The following is a 19,345-nucleotide window of genomic DNA, read 5'->3' on the forward strand; positions in this document are numbered from 1 at the left end:
CTATCGCCTTTCCAGGGCTCGCCCAGAGCGTCCGGGCATGCCCGCTATCGCCTTTCCAGGGCTCGCCCAGAGCGTCCGGGCATGCCCGCTATCGCCTTTCCAGTGCTCGCCCAGAGCGCCCGGGCACGCCCAGCCTCGACTTGCCAGGCCGCAGCCAAACACGCCCGGGCAGGTCCAGACTCGCCTTTCCAAGGCTCGCCCTTGATACCCGGGCATGCCCGGTATAGCTTTTGCCGGGCAAACTTCCCGACATAAATGTGTATATACATTGTTGCCCGATAAACGGGCTTGTGAGAATACCTGAGCTGTTTTGTTTCAATAAAGCAACTCGGACGAATTCCGTCTTTGGTCGCGTCATTTCTTTCGACTCGCGTTGGAGCGCAGTTCCTTCATTGGTGACCTACCGACATGGATACGGCAGTGACGCTTAAACTGCCTACCTTCTGGGAGGCTCACGCGGCTGTTTGGTTCGCCCAGGCGGACTCCCAGTTCGCCCTGCGAGGCATCACCGCGGACGACACCCGCTTCCACCATGTTGTGGCGGCGCTCGGTTCCGCCACCGCGGCCCGCGCCTTGAGCCTCCTCCAGCACCCGCCGGCTGCTGACAAATACGACGAGCTGAAGACGCTCCTCCTCGGCGCTTTCGCCCTCTCACCGGCAGCACGCGCACGGCGCCTGCTTGACCTGCCCGAGCTCGGCGACACGCGCCCGTCCGAGCGCATGGACTATATGCTCTCGTTGCTCGGCGAGCACTCTCCGGCATTCCTGTTCCGGGAGCTGTTCCTCCGTCAGCTGCCTAACCCGGTACGCCTCGCCCTGGCTGGCACGTTGATCACGGATTCCCGCGCCCTCGCCAGGGAAGCCGATAAGATCTCCTCGGCGGGCCAGCACATCGGCGCGGTTACCTGGAGCCCGCCGCCGTCCGAGTCGACGCCCACGACGCCCGAGCGCCCTGCGCGGTTGGAGGCCGAACTGCCGGTGCAACTGGCGGCCGCCACGCCGCACCGCCCGCTTCCGACACGACGGCCGGGGCCTCCACCTGACCGGGCGTGGTGTTATTACCATGCCAGGTTCGGACACAAGGCTCGGACGTGCCGGCCCCCGTGCACTTTCGGCAGGTCGGGAAACGGCCGGGCCGGCGTTCATTCCCAGCCATGAGCGCCGGCCACTCGGGCAACTTGCTGTTTATTCGGGACAAAGCGTCTGGACGGCGTTTCCTGTGCGACACCGGCGCCCAACTGAGCGTCATACCTGCCTCCGAGCAGGACAGGCTGGACGCACTTTGCGGCCCCTCTTTGGTCGCTGCTAATGGCTCGGCCATACGCACTTTCGGCCCACGCGTCGTCACCCTCTGCTTCGGCAGCCAGCGCTTTCAATGGACTTTTGTTACCGCCAGCGTCCCCGTGGCTTTGCTGGGCGCCGACTTCCTCTGCGCGCACGGGCTGCTGGTCGACGTCAAACGACGTCGCCTTGTCCACGCCGAGACCTTCAGCTCCCTGGCGTGCACAATGAGCAGCTCCGCGCCGACCGAACTGGCGTGCGCCCTCCCGGCAACGAACGAGTTCGCTCGCCTGCTCGTGGAATTCCCGGCCCTCACGCGGCCGACGTTTTCGGCCGTCGCGGTGCGGCACGGGATCGAGCACCACATACCCACTACGGGCCCGCCGGTCTACGCCAGGGCCCGCCGCCTCGACCCAGCCAAGCTCGCCGTGGCAAAGGCCGAATTCGACGCGTTGGAGCACCTCGGCATCGTGCGGCGCTCCTATAGCGCGTGGGCCTCGCCACTGCACATCGTGCCAAAGCCGGGGGGTGGATGGCGCCCGTGTGGCGACTACCGCCGTCTCAATGACGCTACCACCCCCGACAGGTACCCGATCCCGCATATTCAGGACTTTTCCGCCCGTTTGGCGGGACGGGTCATCTTTTCGAAAATTGACCTGATACGGGGCTACCACCAGGTACCTGTCCGGGCGGCCGACGTCCCGAAGACGGCCGTCATCACGCCGTTCGGCCTGTTCGAATTTTTGCGGATGCCGTTTGGCCTCAAGAACGCGGCCCAGGCGTTCCAGCGCTTGATGGACGGCGTGCTGCGCGACCTGCCGTTTCTTTTCGTCTATCTGGATGACATCCTCGTCGCCAGCACGTCCCGTGCCGAGCACCTCCTCCACCTCCGAACACTGTTCGGTCGCCTCAGCGAGCACGGCTTAATTGTCAACCCGGTCAAATGCCACTTCGGCGCGACGACCGTTGACTTTTTGGGCCACCGCATCACCAAGACCGGGGCCGTGCCGCTGCCGACCAAGGTCGAGGCCATCACCACGTTCCCGCGTCCCCGTTCCATCAAGGCCCTCCAAGAGTTCCTCGGCATGGTGAATTTTTATCACCGATTCGTGCCCCGCGCTGCTCAGCTCATGCGGCCCCTTTACGAGGCCCTCCGGGGCAAGCCGGCCAAGCACGACATTGTTTGGTCCGCAGCCATGGACGCGGCCTTCGCCAGTGCCAAACGGGCCCTCGCCGACGCAACGCTGCTGGCTCACCCGGTGCTCAACGCGCCCATCGCCTTCACTACGGACGCCTCCAACTACGCGGTGGGCGCCGTCCATGAGCAATGGGTGGACGGGGTTTGGCAGCCACTCGCTTTTTTCAGCCGGCAACTCCGGCCGAACGAGTTAAACTACAGCACGTTCGACCGTGAGCTGCTCGGGCTATTCCTGGCCGTTCGCCATTTCCGACACCTCCTGGAGGGCCGCCCGTTCACGGCTTTCGTCGACCACAAGCCGTTGGTCTACGCAATGGCTAAGGTCACGGAGCCGTGGTCGGCCCGCCAGCAGCGCCACCTCTCCGCCGTGTCGGAGTTCACCACGGACATCCAGCACGTCGCCGGCAAAGACAACGCCGTGGCCGACTGCCTTTCGCAGGCCAGCGCGAACGCGGTCCACCTCGGCGTGGACTTCACGCTCATGGCGGCCGACCAGACCACCGACGCCTCGGTGCAGGCACTCCGCGTGGCGGACACGGGCCTCCGCCTGGCCGACATCCCCTTCGCGGGCACCGTCCTGCTCTGCGACGTCTCCCAGGGCCAGCCTCGCCCCATCGTGCCCGTTTCCTGGCAGCGCCGCATCTTCGCCTCCATCCACGGCCTTTCTCACCCGGGCCGGAAAGCTTCTCAGAAGCTGGTGTCGGCGCATTTCGTCTGGCACGGCCTTCGACGAAACATCCGCGACTGGGCCAACGCCTGCACGGCCTGCCAGCGAGCCAAGGTCCACCGCCACACCCAGGCCCCGCTGGCACCTTTCGCCGTGCCTGAACGGCGTTTTGACCACGTCCACGTGGACCTGGTGGGTCCCCTGCCCCCCTCGCGGGGGTTCACCCACCTGCTCACCATGGTGGACAGGACCACCAGGTGGCCGGAGGCCGTGCCCCTCACCTCCACCACCACCGCCGACGTGGCGCAGGCGTTCATCGCTACCTGGGTCGCGCGCTTCGGCGCACCAGCGGACATCTCGTCCGACCGCGGCCCACAGTTCACGTCTGAGCTTTGGGGCGCGGTCGCCCATTCGTTGGGGGTCACGCTGCACCGCACCACGGCCTACCACCCCCAAGCCAATGGGTTGTGCGAGCGGTTTCACCGCTCCATGAAGGCCGCACTCATGGCCGGCCTTCAGGACGACGGTTGGGCCGACCGGCTGCCGTGGGTCCTTTTGGGCCTTCGCACGGCCCCCAAGGAAGACCTCCAGGCGTCCGCCGCCGAGCTCGTCTACGGCCAGCCACTCCGCGTCCCGGGCGAATTCGTGCCTGACGCTACCAGTCCCTGGTCCGCCGCTCGCCAGCGCTCGGACCTCCAGGAGGCCGCCCGACGATTTGCCCCCGTGCCGACGTCCCGCCACGGTGGCCCCCAGTCCTACGTCCCCCCGGCGCTTCGCACAGCGGAGTACGTCTTTGTGCGTCATGACGCGCACCGGGGGCCACTCCGGCCGCCGTACGACGGGCCCTTCCGGGTCCTGCGACGGGGCGACAAGTCTTTCATTGTCGACTTCGGCGGCCGGCCGGACCGGATTTCTGTGGACCGCCTCAAACCGGCGCACATGGACGTCGACCGACCACCACGGTTGGCCCTTCCTCCGCGGCGAGGCCGCCCCCCGTCCACAGTTCCCCCCGCTCGACCACCCACCACACGTCAGACCCCTCCCCACGACCCTCCAGGGGTCGCTTCGGCCGGGTCATCCGGACCCCCCTTAAATTGACCCTGCCGGTACAGGTCGATTCTGGAGGGGCGTGTGTAGCGGTTACCGCTGGATGTACATAATCGCCTTGCACCGGCCAGAACACGGCCAGACGCGCCTCTCCCGGGCATGCCCGGACTCACTGTTCCCGGGCACGCCCGAACCTCCCGGGCACGCCCGGTCTCGTCTTTCCCGGGCATGCCCGCTCTCGCCTTTCCAGGGCTCGCCCAGAGCGTCCAGGCATGCCCGCTATCGCCTTTCCAGGGCTCGCCCAGAGCGTCCGGGCATGCCCGCTATCGCCTTTCCAGGGCTCGCCCAGAGCGTCCGGGCATGCCCGCTATCGCCTTTCCAGTGCTCGCCCAGAGCGCCCGGGCACGCCCAGCCTCGACTTGCCAGGCCGCAGCCAAACACGCCCGGGCAGGTCCAGACTCGCCTTTCCAAGGCTCGCCCTTGATACCCGGGCATGCCCGGTATAGCTTTTGCCGGGCAAACTTCCCGACATAAATGTGTATATATATTGTTGCCCGATAAACGGGCTTGTGAGAATACCTGAGCTGTTTTGTTTCAATAAAGCAACTCGGACGAATTCCGTCTTTGGTCACGTCATTTCTTTCGACTCGCGTTGGAGCGCAGTTCCTTCATCTCGGCATTTTCCCGTCTGTTATTTCGGGCGGTGTATGACTGACCATGCCGCGATTTAAACAAAATATATATATCTCGGCATTTTCCCGTCTCTTATTTCGGGCGGTGTATGACTGACCATGCCGCGATTTAAAAAAAAAATATCTCAATGGACTTGAAATTACAGGCCTTTGATAATTCATTTCGTTCTATAAAGGGCAACTTTCATCGGATTTTCTTCCCGTTTTTTTTCAACCGAGTCTAAAACTATGTTAGCGACTGTGAAAAATGAAATGATATATCGAATTTGATTTGAAATAAAACTGTGTGAGAGAGGAAGACACCACGGGCCTACAAAACAGGCCTCAAAGCTATGCGAGTTAATAAAATGGTGGATATTTGTTTATATGAAGGCTCTCCCAGAATGGGTGGAGCTATGGTTCCCAGAATGGGTGGAGCTTTGAGGTTTTGTCTTCTCTGCAAGAACAAGAAGAAGAAGAAGAAGAACAACAACAACAACAACAACAGCAGAGGGCACTCTATGAGCAGCGTCTGCGACGTGGCTAAAAACCTTGAACATTTCGTTTTCATATTGTACAGACTTGGCATTTAATATGAATTTATTTTTTTTCTTGACCTGGGTTTACTTTCTGAACTCAGTATATCAATCTGGTGAGTTTCTTTTACGCTTTGGTGATTTCTTTGTTAAAAGAGCCATGTCACTGATTGTTTGTCGCAGCAAGAAGTCAATAACAGGATTACATCACAGGTGGTGTGACAAAATGTACGGGCAGGTACATTTGACGATTGGCTTCACAATCAGGTATATAAGAGTTGTTGCGTTCTGTATTCGTGGAAAACAACTGCTGCACGTCTACAATAGTTATTGCCGCTTCCTCTGGAGATGGTCCGTCAACTCGACAATGCTGTTTGTCATGGAGTGGTGGCTTTACGAAATTCCGGCATGAATCAGCGTGCTATTGCTTGGCAGTATGGCATCACTCAAGGTCAGGTGTCAAAGATCCTGAAACGAAATGCTCAGAGGAGTGTCCCTACTCCAATACCGAGGTCAGGATGTCCCCACAGAACCACAAGGAGCGATGATCGCCAGCTGCACCGGTTAGTCCGCAATGGCCGTACCAAGTCAGCTAATCGGCTTAGGGCTGAGTGGCAGCAACTGACAAATGTGCCTGTATCCAGAAGGCGAGTCAACCAATGACTGGTTCAAGCAGGCTATCGTGCCAGGCGTCCCCTGAGAAAGCCACGCCTGACAAGACAACACCACCAGCGCCGATTGCAGTGGGCCAGAGAGCACCGTCAATGGCAGCCAGGACACTGGAATCATGTGATCTTCAGTGACGAGTCTAGATTTATGGTCTATCGTCAAGATGGCCGTGTCCGAGTGCACAGACAAGTGCATGAAGCCTACAACAAAGATTGTATAGTGCCAAGAGTCCAAGCTGGAGGTGGTGGGGTGACCGTTTGGGCTGCTTTTCATGCAGGGGGAAAAACTGACCTGGTTGTTCTGAATGGAAACCTGAACCAGTTCTAGTACAGGGCCATTCTGGAAGAAACATTCCTGCCACTTGCTTGTGCAGCCTTTCGAGGAAACTTTGTCTTCCAATATGACAATGCACGGCCTCATCGTGCTCGCATAATCCAACACTTTCTTGCTGACCGTGGTGTAGAGCATATGGAGTGGCCTGCCATGTCCCCGGATATGAATCCGATAGAGAATTTGTGGGCAGAATTAACGCATCAAATCGACAAATTGGACCAGCAGTCTGCCTCTGTGCGTGAATTGCAGCAGACTATTGTCACTGCATGGCAAGCGATTCCTGTACAAACCTTGGCAAATCTCGTGACTAGCATGCCTCAACGTGTACGTGCTCTCCTGAATGCTCGTGGGGGTTACACGAAGTACTGAACTGTAACTTTACTGTCCGTAATCCCAGTCGTAATTTAACTTTTGTTTTTGTTTAAAAAAAATTGGCTAATGTGCAAAATAAAGAAATACTTCTGGAAAACATACAGAAGTTTAACACAGTACTGTCCGTGAATTGAGTTTGATATCAGTTTACATCACTTTCAAGGATCAATTTATTTGCTTCGAAATGTCAAATGTGGTTTTTGTTTCTTTTAAAGGTCACATTAACAAAATCTAGAATAATTTCAACATAATTCCAATGAACTTTTGGTTCCAAGTCATCTTGAAAAGTAAGTTCACCCCCATAAAAAAAAATTCCATATTAAATGCCAAGTCTGTAGATACACCACATGACCAAAAGTATGTGGACACCCGAACATCGAACATGTCATTCCAAAATCATGGGCATTAATATGGAATTGGTCCCCCCCCCCCCCCCCCTCCCCTTTGCTGCTATAACAGCATCCACTCTTCTGGGAAGGCTTTCCACTACCTGTTGGAACATTGTTGCGGGGATTTGCTTCCATTCAGCCACAAGAGCATTAGTGAGGTCGGGCACTGATGTTGGGCGATTAGGGCTGGCTCGCAGTCAGCCTTCCAATTCATCCCAAAGGTGTGAGATGGGGTTGAGGTCAGGGTTCTGTGCAGGCCAATCATGTTCTTCCACACCGATCTCGACAAACCATTTCTGTATGGACTTCGCTTTGTGCACGGGATCATTGTCATGCTGAAACAGAAAAGGGCCTTCCCCAAACTATTGCCACAAACTTGGAAGCACACAATCGTCTAGAATGTCATTGTATGCTGCAGCATTAAGATTTCCCTTCACTGGAACTAAGCCCGAACCATGAAAAACAGCCCCAGACCATTATTCCTCCTCCACCAAACTTTACAGTTGGCACTATGCATTCGGGCAGGGAGCGTTCTCCTGGCATCCTCCAAACCCAGATTTTTCCGTCAGATTGCCAGATGGTGAAGCATGATTCATCACTCCAGAGAACGCGTTTCCAATTCTCCGGAGTCCAATGGCGGCGACCTGTACACCACTCCAGCCGACTCTTGGCAATGCGCCTGGTGATCTTAGGCTTCTGTGCGGCTGCTTGGCCATTGGAACCCATTTCATAAAACTCCAGACTAACAGTTTTTGTGCCGACGCTGCTTCCAGAGGCAGTTTGGAACTCGGTAGTGAGTGTTGCAACCGAGGACAGACGATTTTTACGTGCTACACGCTTCAGCACATTATGTTTTCAGGTTGTCCGTCTGGCTGTCCGTCCGTCCATGATAGGTTTTTGCTACCGCGATAACTAGAGAATGACTGAAGGGATCTTAGTCAAACTTGGTGCAGGTATGTATAAATGAGATAAAGATGAACCGATTATATTTTGGGGCCACGTGGTCAAAGGCCAAAGGTCAGAGGTCATGTTAGGTAAAAATCCTGTTACTGCGATAACTTGTGAACCAGTGATGGGATTCCGGCCCAAATTTGTTATAATTATGTAGAATGATTTAGAGATGAGCTGATTAGATTTTGGGGTCAAGAGGTCAAAGGTGAAAGTCTGTAATCTACTATATAAGAGAGCTAAAGACTGTTAAAGACCCGAAGAGAGCTGTTGGTCTGTCTGTCTCTGTGTGTGTGTCTGTCTGTGTGTGTGTCACCATTTTTCTCAGAGATGGCTGAATGAATCTTCGTCAAACTTTCAGAGGTTCATCAGTGAGTCCCTGGGAGTATTTTAGGCAAAACAAAATATAAAAAATTCTGAAATAAAAAAAGTTTGTTTTTTTGGATAATTAAAAATAATAATAATAATCGCTCACTTGTGCTTACGCCTTTTTTAATTAATGACTTATATACAAGTACACATTCACATAAATAAATACAAAACAATCACCAGACATTTGAACACAAATAAGTCAAACAATTCCGGAAGAGTACGAAGTTGGTAGTAATGCTTATTCTTCTTCCTGATCAGCATCACACAACTCAGAAACGTGATGAACGGCACATTCAGCAGCATATATTCAACGAAAAGGTGATGAACCCTCTTCCACTCCCCCCACTCCCTTCCTCACCCCTCCTTCTCCTGCCTCCTCCTCCTTCCTCTCCCCCCCCCCCCCCCCCCCACCCCCCGGCACGGCAACGGCGGGCGGGTACTCCTGCTAGTATGTCTATAACTTGAGAACGGCTGAAGTTATTTGAATCAAACTTGGTACAGGTATGTGTAATGATGTAAAGATTAACTGATTAGATTTTGGGGGCAAAGGTCAAAGTTTGTAATCGGTCTATAACTTGAGAACGGCTGAAGGAATCTTATTTAAACTTGGTACAGACATGTGTAATGATGTAAAGATTAACTGATTAGATTTTGGGGGCAAAGGTCAAAGTTTGTAATCGGTCTATAACTTGAGAACGGCTGAAGTGATCTGATTCAAACTTCGTACAGGTATGTATAATGATGTAAAGATTAAATGATTATAATTTGGGGTGAAAAGGTCAAAGGTCAAAGTCTGTAATAGATCTATAACTTGAGAATGGCTAAAGGAATCTTATTTAAACTTGGTACAGACATGTATAATGATGTAAAGATGAACTGATTTGATTGTGGGGTCCTGAGGTTAAAGGCCAAAGGTCAGAGGTCATGTCAGGTAAAAATGTGATAACTTGTGATCAGTTGAATGGATTTAAATCAATCTTGGTAAAAGTATTGTAATGATGTAATAATGTGGGCGGAAGCATATCGGTCGACGTCGTGACGGCAAAGAGTGTCGTTCTAGTTATACAGGTATTGAGCCTTTTATACAGGTATTGAGGCCCATCTGAAGGATAACGTGGTTTCTCAACACACTGCACAATGACTACATTGATTAGAACATACCTTTTTAAACCTTTAGACCCTTTCGACTGCTTAAACCCCTTTGGACCCTTTAGACCTTTAGATGCCTTAGATTAGACCTTGTATGACCCTTTAAGAATTCACATCTTTTAGGCTACTTTGACCCCTCTAGACCTTCAGGTACCCCTTGAGATCCTATCGACTCTTTAAACCCGTGTGACCCTTTAGAGCCCTCAGACCTTAAGTACTATTGAAGCATACATACCCTTTAGACCTTAAGACCCCATATACTTCTTATGACTCCTTAGACCCCATATACACTTTAGACCCCTATAGACCCTTTGGACCCTACACCTGCAGACCCTTGAGATCCTTTAGACCCATCTAGATCCCTTTGGATATTTTTGACCCCTTAAGACTTTTACACCCTTTGAATTGCTTAGACCTCTTTAGACCTTTTGACCTCTTAGACACCTTAAGACTCCAAAGACCTTTTCGATCTTTATACCCCTTCCCCTTTGGACCTTTAGATATCATTAAATCCATAACGGCTATCTACCATATAAAACACAGTGTGTGTGTGTGTGTGTGTGTGTGTGTGTGTGTGTGTGTGTGTGTGTGTGTGTGTGTGTGTGTGTCCTTCATAAGGGTAAGTTTTAAAGGCTTTGAGTAGTGCTTTTGGAGGGATTTGAGTGGGGGAGGGAGGGGGGGGGGGATTTAATGGGCAATCTTTGAACACGACTGTGTGTTCACCGGTTAAAAGACCTTAAAGACTCTGAGGACTTAAAAGACCTGAAGGACCCAGCAGACCCAATGGGCCCCAAACATCCAAAATACCCTGTAGACTGTTAAAGACACAATAGACCATGAAGACCCAGAAGACCACAAGGACCCAGAAGACCTGAAGGACTCTGAAGACCCAAAATACCCCGAAGACCCGAAATACCCGAAGACCCCAAAGACTGAAAAGACCCTGAAGACCCAAATGGATGCCAAAGACCAAAAAGACCCAAACAATCCTGAGGACTCAAATGACAAAGAGGACCCAAACAACGCTGAGGACTCAAATGACAAAGAGGACCCAAAATACCCCAAGGATTCAGAAGACCCCCAAGGACTCTGAAGATCCAAAATACCCAAAAGACCAAAAAGACCCTGAAAACCCAATGGACCACAAACATCCAAAATACAGGGGTAAAAACAAAATACAGGGGTGTTTTAACAGGGGTAAAAAATATCAAGGTTTTGGATGGGGGAAGATAAGAGATGGTGGTGAACAGCTGTGTTAAAGACCTGGAGGGAGGAGAGGGATTGAAGAGAGTGTGTGAGTGCGTTCCAGAGGCGGGAGAAAAGAGGAATTAACAAATTCGAAAGCAATTTTCCTTGGAAAATCTGAGCTACTCATAGTCCAAAAGGCCTTTGTCCCAAACTCAATGGAGTATGGCTCTCCGCTATGGGTTGGCACCCCCGAATCACATATGTCTGCACTAGATTTTGTAGAATCTAAAGGTCTCACAATTATAGGAATCTCCTATGATGAGTCCAAAGCACAGGGACTGTTTATTTCCCCTCGCAGGCAGGTCGGTGGTCTCTCTGTTTTCTACTGCCTATTCTCCAACATTTCTCCTTCTCTCTGCTCTCTGTCCTGTGACCCTCGCTATCGACTCCATGATACACTCATTGTTGCAGTAACCCCTTCTGGTTAAACGTTCAAAATCTAGGCTGACTGCACACCTCAACTATTTTATTCCTCACTTTTCCCATCCATGGAACCACCTTCCAGAGCATGTTCTGTCCCACTTTTCCCTACAGGATTTCAAGAAAGCAGTGCACCACCATATATTGTCATCTCCAATTCTGTTCCATGATCTTTATTACCCCCCATTAACCTTTCTTAATCCAACCGTCTTACTTTCTAGATACCAAATCTGGTGACAATAAAGATAGCCCTTTGAATGGATGCCTAACTGTAGATTCTAAAGCACTCGTTTTGTTTGTGTAATACCCTTTTCTTCGATCCCAAGGTTTCATGGTGGGCAGGAAACAATTTGAACAATCAGGCATTTTAACCGCCAAGGTTGTCAGACTCGAGTCTCAATGCTCTCCTCAATTTGGATCCCATTTTAACCATCAGACTATCATGATGGAAGTTGGTGGGTGAAATGATCTGAACATATGAAATCTTATAGGACTACAGTGCCTTCAGACAGTATTCAACACCCCTTAACTTTTTTCACATTTTGTTGTGTTACAGACTGAATTTAAAATTGATTAAATGTGGATTTTTTTGTCACTGATCGACACATAATACCCTATAATGTCAAAGTGGAATTATGTTTTTAGAATTTTTTACAAAATAATTTAAAATGAAAGACAAATATCTAATTTACATAAGTATTCAACTCCCTGAGTCAATACTTCATAATACTTCATAGAAGCGCTTCTGTCCTTAAATGTCTTCCAGTTCCTGCCGCTGAAAAACATCCCCATAGCATGATGCTGCCACGACCATGCTTCACGGTAGGCATGGTGTTAGAAGGGTAATGAGCTGTGCTTGGTTTCCGCCAAACATACCGCTTTGCATTCAGGCCATAGAGTTCAATTTTTGTCTCATCAGATCACAGACTATTTTGCTCTCAGCCTTTCTCATGCCTTTTTGCAAACTCCAGGTGTGCTGTCAAGTGCGTTTTTCTCAGGAGTGGCTTCCGTCTGGCCATTCTCCCATAAAGCCTAGATTTGTGAAGTGCTGCAGAGACTGTTGTCTTTCTGGCAGGTTCTCCCATCTCAGCCAAGGAACTCTGTAGTTCTGCCAGAGTGGTCATTGAGTTCTTGGTCACCTCCCTGACCAAGGTCATTCTTGCCCGTTTGCTCAGCTTGATCGGAGAGCCAGCTCTAGAAAGAGTCAGGGTAGTTCCATATTCGCTCCATTTCCTAATGATGGAGCTCACTGTGCTCTTGGGAATTTTCAACACTCTATAAATTGCTTTATACCCTTCCACAGATCTATTCCTCTTCGCAATTCTATCTCAGAGTTATACGGACAGTTCCTTGGACTTCATGGTAGAGCTTCTGCTGACATGCGGTGTCAACTGTGGGACCTTGTATCGAAAGGTGTGTTTCTTTCTAAATCATGTCCACTCAATTGAATTGCCCACAGGTGGACTCCAATCAAGTTGTAGAGACATCTCAAGGATGATGAAAGGTAATTGGATGCACCTGAGCTCAATTTGGAGTGTCATAGAAAAGGGGTTGAATACTTATTGACTCAAGACATTCCAGCATTTAATTTTTAATTATTCTGTAAAAATGTTGGAAAAAAACTTCCACTCTCGATACAACATGTGGAGGGAAGAGGCCACAGCATAAATATGAAACTCCTGGACCGTGTTCATTGTATTACTTCACTTTTACTATTAAAACCAAGATTGCCATTTTCAGCTGGCCTAAAGGGCCAGGAGGGGCTGGCTGTATTATGTCTTTGCTACTTGTGCAATTACTCACAATACAATGTGAATACTAGCACAATAAATATATCTATCAATGACAATATTCCAAAAAACAAACAAACATGAGCTTCCTGCCCTGTAACAAACCGTTGGAAGTTTCCTCGTCCCAAAAGTCATGATTGTCGTCATCGTCATCCATTTCCCCCTCATGATCATGTGGTATGTCCCATTGTTCCACTCCATCTGAATGATCCTCATCATCACCGAAAGAGATCTGAAAGTGTGTATGACCTGCGGGTGGGTGAAGCCAAATAGTGAACAGAGAGACCGTATTACTTTGTGATGCACAAAAACCTAACCTTGATGAGACGTTGAGGTCAATGTGCTATAAACAAAGTTTATTATTACATAGTGTGTCCCAAATTAGACTGAACCAATTATGGGAGAGGGAGACTGAGAGAGAGAGAGACAGAGACAGAGACAGAGACAGAGACAGAGAGAGAGAGAGAGAGAGAGAGAGAGAGAGAGAGAGAGAGCGAGGGGGGGGGGGGGGAAGAGAGTGAGAGAGAGAGAGAGAGAGTGAGAGGGATAGAGAGAGAGAGAGAGAGAGAGACAGAGAGAGAGAGGGATAGAGAGAGAGAGAGAGAGAGAGAGAGAGAGAGAGAGGGATAGAGAGAGAGAGAGAGAGAGAGAGGGGGGGGGGGGGAAGAGGGATAGAGAGAGATAGGGAGGGAGAGTGAGAGAGAGAGAGAGAGACTTTTTTTATCCTTTTATTACAAAAGTATAAAAAACCAATAAATGGTGATTCAAAGAAAACAATGACAACAGTTGCACAAACATTTACATGATAAATAAACAAATTATAAGCAACGAAACAAGCAAGTATTAAGGAAAACAACTACATAGTAAATACTAACTGACCCTCAGCTATTTTGCCAAATGCATCTCTCACACACCACTGCTTCTCAAAGAGTTGTATCGCAGAACAACAACAAAATTCCAGCTTCACTCTTGAAACACAGAGAGCTTTAAACATTTCCAAAACATCCGTACTATACGAATCATTCTGTATCTTTGATTTCCTGGTCTTACGTATCACCAACTTGGCTTGCGCAAGAAATAAGTGAATTAAAATTGTTGTTGGGGAATTGAACGGCCCACTAGGGCCAAAAATAAAGGCAGGAAAATCAAAAACAAAGGAAAACCGTGCAAGTAACATTTAAAAGAAAACAAATAAAGGAGTCAACCGGTCACAGCGTAAATACGCATGGGGCAAGGTTTCAGTTTGTCCACAAAATGGATATTGCTCACTTATCTCTTGCGAGAAGTGGTGAATTAGGGAATTTGTGGGGAGGATCCAATAAGCAATTCTCCATTGAAGATCCCAAACACATTTCGGCACAGGCTGTTTATAGTACCACCCCCAAATAGGGTAAAGGGGAGGGGTATTCGGCAGGACTGCAGGCCATCTACAGGGTACAGGGGAGGACAACGAAGGAAAAAGGATTTTTAAGCATTGCACGTACAGGGTCTTTCGATTGCTCCCAGAAAAGGTTAGAGAGCGGCCCAAACTAATCGGTTCCAAACTGAGAGAACCAGATAGACAAAGATTGGGGAAGGGTGGAGAAGATTCAGAGGTGGGTACAGGAGGGTTGCTTGCCCAGCCATTTGAGGCACAGCAGATGCGAAGCACCATTTTCAAAAAGCTGTCAACTCTGCGACACGATTTTACACTGCGATTAGAACACTGCAATTTTACAAAATGGCCGCTTTTAGTCTAGTGGCTAGATAGGGGTCTCGTGCACCCCCCCGAAATATACTTCTCATTGGTGTCTATAGATAGGAAAAAATGTGTAGAAAATGATTTGCTATGTTAAATAGTTGAAAAAATGTCCCACGTATCATTTTAATGCAAATTAGTGCAAATTAGCAAATTAAATAAAGTGCAAATTAGCAAATTAAATAAAGTTTTTATTTATTTATTGCAACTTGTTATCGTATCTTATCTTTTTTTTCAGTTGGTGTTTCGAACAGCGAAATGTCTAAGAGTTATCAGCTGGTGGATCCACTGCAACCTGGACAATCAAAGGCGCAGGTACAGACGGATTGGAACAAGTGCGTTTTGTGCCAAAAAATCACACGAGAAAGTTTGCAATGCCCAGCAGAATCAAAACGGCACGATGTTGGAGTTGGTTATTCTACCATTGCCTTCACCATCAGACGTTTCAATGAACTTCACGAATTACCGATGCCACTAGAATTAGGACGCCTTGATGACGGGAATGGCATTGAAGCTACGTTTCTGGAGAACAATGCCAAGTGGCACAAATCTTGCCATACAAAATTCAATAATATAAAACTACAACGAGCAGAAAAAAGGAAATGCACACAGGGTTGCGACCCTGATGCTACTCCATCCAAGAAATACACTCGTCAAGTCGCTCATCATGAAGTGGCAGCATCGGATGTCTGTTTTTTATGCGAAGATGTGTCAACTTCCGAACCACTCCGTGAGGCATCAACTTTTCGTCTAGACTCACGCGTACGAAGATGTGCATTAGACCTGCAGGACGAGAGGCTACTTGCAAAATTGAGTGCTGGGGACATGGTCGCACAAGATGCAAAATATCATCCAAGGTGTCTTGTTTCACTTTACAACAAAACTAAATCATTACAAGATAAACAGAAGATGGACACAACTGATAAAGTCAACCATGGGATTGCACTAGCCGAGTTGCTGTCATTTATCGATGAAACAAGAATAGATGAAGAGCATGCCCCTGTCTTTAAACTTGCAGATCTCGTCAAACTTTATTCTAATCGTCTAGAACAACTTGGAGTGGAGCAGCATGTCAGACAACATAGCACAGAGTTAAAAAATCGTATCCTGGCCCAAATCCCAGACCTTATGGCTCATAAGGAAGGGCGTGATATACTACTTGCATTTGATAAAGATGTAGGACCTGCCCTCCGTAAAGTCTGCAAAGAAGACTACGATGACGAAGCCATATGTCTTGCAAGGGCAGCGGAGATAGTACGTAGAGAAATGTTCCAAACTGCAGCTACATTCACAGGTTCATTTGATGAGGACTGCCAAGTAAAATCAGTACCTCAGTCACTGTTGACTTTGGTGTCCATGATCCTCGACGGCCCCAACATCAAGTCTCAATCAGATGATGGTGTAACCCAAGCAACCCTCAGCACAGCTCAGTTGTTGCAGTACAATAGCTCCATCTGTCGCAGAGTGGGAAGTACTACTGTGCGTCACAACAAAGACAGAGAAACCCCATTGCCCATCTACGTGGGACTCACAGTCCATGCAAGGACTCGGAAACGTGACCTCATTGAGATGCTGTTTGATCTCGGACTGTCCATCTCCTATGACCGAGTGATGGCAATCTCCACATCCATGGGAAACAGAGTGTGTGAGCAGTGTCACCGAGATGAGGTAGTGTGTCCACCCAATCTACGCGAGGGCTTATTCACAACGGCAGCGGTTGATAATATCGACCACAATCCGAGCTCCACAGCGTCGACAGATTCCTTTCACGGTACTGGGATATCACTTTTCCAGCACCCCAGTCTGCAAAATAATGGGACGGACCGCAGGGAACACAGCGTCCTTGAACAGCCATCTACTACCACTACACTGTCAGAGCTCCCAGAGTCCTACACCTGTGTTCGTCCGCTGGTGTTACCTCGGAAGGATCCTCCACTCCCAAAGGCTGATGGTCCATTGAAGAGTGATGGGCAGGAGATCACCCAGGCATTGCACCAAGAGTATGGGTGAGTACTTGTAACATTCTAACATAATACCATGCCATAAGAACGTGATGCAATAACATTATTGTTATACCATGAGTTAATGTTTGCTTGTTTTCTGACAATTCTAATGTACTTTGCTTAATTTACAGATGGCTGGATACTGTGAAACAGAGGTATCAAGAAATCCCACAAAGTGACAGTAACTTATCATGGGCAACCTACCATGCCAGTAAGGAGTCAGGACAAGATAATCTGCCGGCGATCACAGCACTACTTCCCCTCTTTCCGGACGACTCCAAGTCTGTTGGTATGATACGGCACTCCATGGACGTGATTAAAAAAGCTGTGATGGAAGTCAACCAAGGACAGAAACCAGTGATCACTGTGGATCAACCACTCTACACCATCTCCAAGCAGATACAGTGGACTTGGCCATCAACGTACGGGGAAGATCATTTTGTCATCATCTTGGGAGGGCTGCATATAGAGATGGCTGGACTAAAAGTGATCGGAGACTGGCTGGAAGATGCTGGATTGGTGGAAGCCCTGGTTCAGGCCAAAGTTGCTTCTCCAGGAACTGCAGATTCATTTCTGCATGCATCTCATGTTACAAGAACCAGACATGCACATCAAGTGACAGCAAGCAGCTTATATATCCTACTGACAAAATCTTACGCCCATTACACAGAGTCTCTGGAGTCTGAAAGCCATCCTGAATCCTTTGATGACTGGTGTGGTCAACGAATTCGAGATGTGCCACAGTTCCAATTCTGGCACATCACTCTTCAACTGGAAGTCCTCCTCTTAACGTTTGTCAAGTCACTGAGGGCAGCAAACTTCCCCCTGTACATGGACAGCCTCACACAGCTTGCACCATGGTTTTTCAGCATGGACCACACCAACTATGCACGATGGGTGCCTGTCCACATTCGAGACATGATGAGTCTTAGCAAGTCACACCCAGATATTGCTACTGAATTCACCAATGGCAAATTCACAGTTCACAAGACAAAACGAGTTTTCTCATCTATGGCCATTGATCAGGCTCATGAGCAAAATAATGCTGCTGTGAAGAGTGACGGTGGTGCTGTTGGACTCACTCAAAATCCAAATGCTCTTAGAAGATGGATGGTGGCTGGGCCGGAACTGGTTAGAATGACTACCGAGTTTGAAGCATCCATGGAGGGAAGGAAAATAAGGATTAATCAAGACACACGCCACCATGAGCAAACATATAGTTCACAGGTAATCTTTACTCAACATGTCAAACGTCTGGTTGAAGTAATAGAGGAAATGGGAAACCCCTTCCTAGAAGAGAGTACAGACTTGCTGCGGCTGGACACAAGAGACATTGCTGACCCAACTGTTGTTTCTACTGTTCAACAGGCTGAGGAGATAGGTAAGCAACAGTACAAGACCTTCGTAGCAGACCGTCTACTGGAGCGAACCGTACCTCTTACTGAGCCAATAAAGAAGAATAAACTCCCATTGTTTAGTCGATCGTCTCCAAGAGAGAAATCCAAGACAAGTTTGCAAGTAACTTCGCTAAAGAGTGACTGCTCTTTATTCTCAAGACTCTACATTGCGTCTCAAACACGAGATGGTGATCTTGCAGAATTTTTCCGCCATGAAAACCAAGCATGTCCCCCGTCTTTATCTCAGCTTGGGAAGTTACGACTGGGAACCAAATCAGATCTATTGGTGTGTCTAGAGAGTTGCGCAGAGGTCAGAGGTGATGCTCCAAAACCAGATACTGACGTCACTATCCTTGACGGGGCAGTGTTGGTGAACGTTCTGAAACCAGTTGCTGCCAAAACCTTTGATGATTATGCGCTGAAAGTATTCTTGCCACACATACAAGGTCACTTGCAAAGAGCCTGTCGTGTGGATATAGTCTGGGACCAGTACCGTGACAACAGCCTGAAATCTCAAGCCAGGGACAAACGTGGGAAAGGCATTCGAAGGAGAGTTGACGGATCCACTGTTCTTCCAGGAAATTGGCAGCAGTTCCTGAGAATTGATGCAAACAAAACAGAACTGTTTGCCTTCTTGACAAAACACATCACACATCTTGTATCAGATAAGCAGATAGTCACCACGGATGGTTCAGATGTGACGTGCATTCCCGCACGCGACACCAGTCATCTTGCCCCATGTGACCATGAGGAGGCTGATACACGAATGATGATACATCTCGCGGATGCAGTCCGTGATGGATTTCAGAAAATTCTTCTGCGTATGGTGGATACAGATATAGTGGTATTGGCTGTGGCAGCAACAACCAAACTCAAAATCCAGGAGCTTTGGGTGGCCTTTGGGACAGGCCAGCACTTCAGGTATATTCCAGCACATGAAATTGCAGCATTCCTCGGACCAGATAAGTCACAGGCCCTCCCGATGTTCCATGCATACACAGGGTGTGACACAGTCTCGTCATTTAATACACGGGGCAAGAATACAGCCTGGGATACCTGGAAAGTATTTGACGAATTGACGCCAGCGTTAGTTCATCTCTCCACGGGGACAGCAGAC

At 49.4% G+C, this 19,345-nt stretch overlaps 1 protein-coding gene across 2 annotated transcripts in view; it reads right to left on the minus strand.

Annotated features, from left to right (window-relative positions):
- LOC137431139 (factor VII-activating protease-like) overlaps nucleotides 1-19,345 on the minus strand; it is a 151,543-nt gene that overhangs the window by 72,797 nt on the left and 59,401 nt on the right. For both annotated transcript variants that reach the window (XM_068122118.2, XM_078781531.1), the window contains one exon: nucleotides 13,196-13,339. In XM_068122118.2, the coding sequence (XP_067978219.2) occupies nucleotides 13,196-13,339 (144 nt within the window). The remainder of the gene's footprint in view (nucleotides 1-13,195; nucleotides 13,340-19,345) is intronic.

This window comes from Myxine glutinosa, chromosome 7 (genome assembly GCF_964187855.1).
Source record: "Myxine glutinosa chromosome 7, kmMyxGlut1.1, whole genome shotgun sequence".
NCBI lineage: Eukaryota > Metazoa > Chordata > Myxini > Myxiniformes > Myxinidae > Myxine > Myxine glutinosa.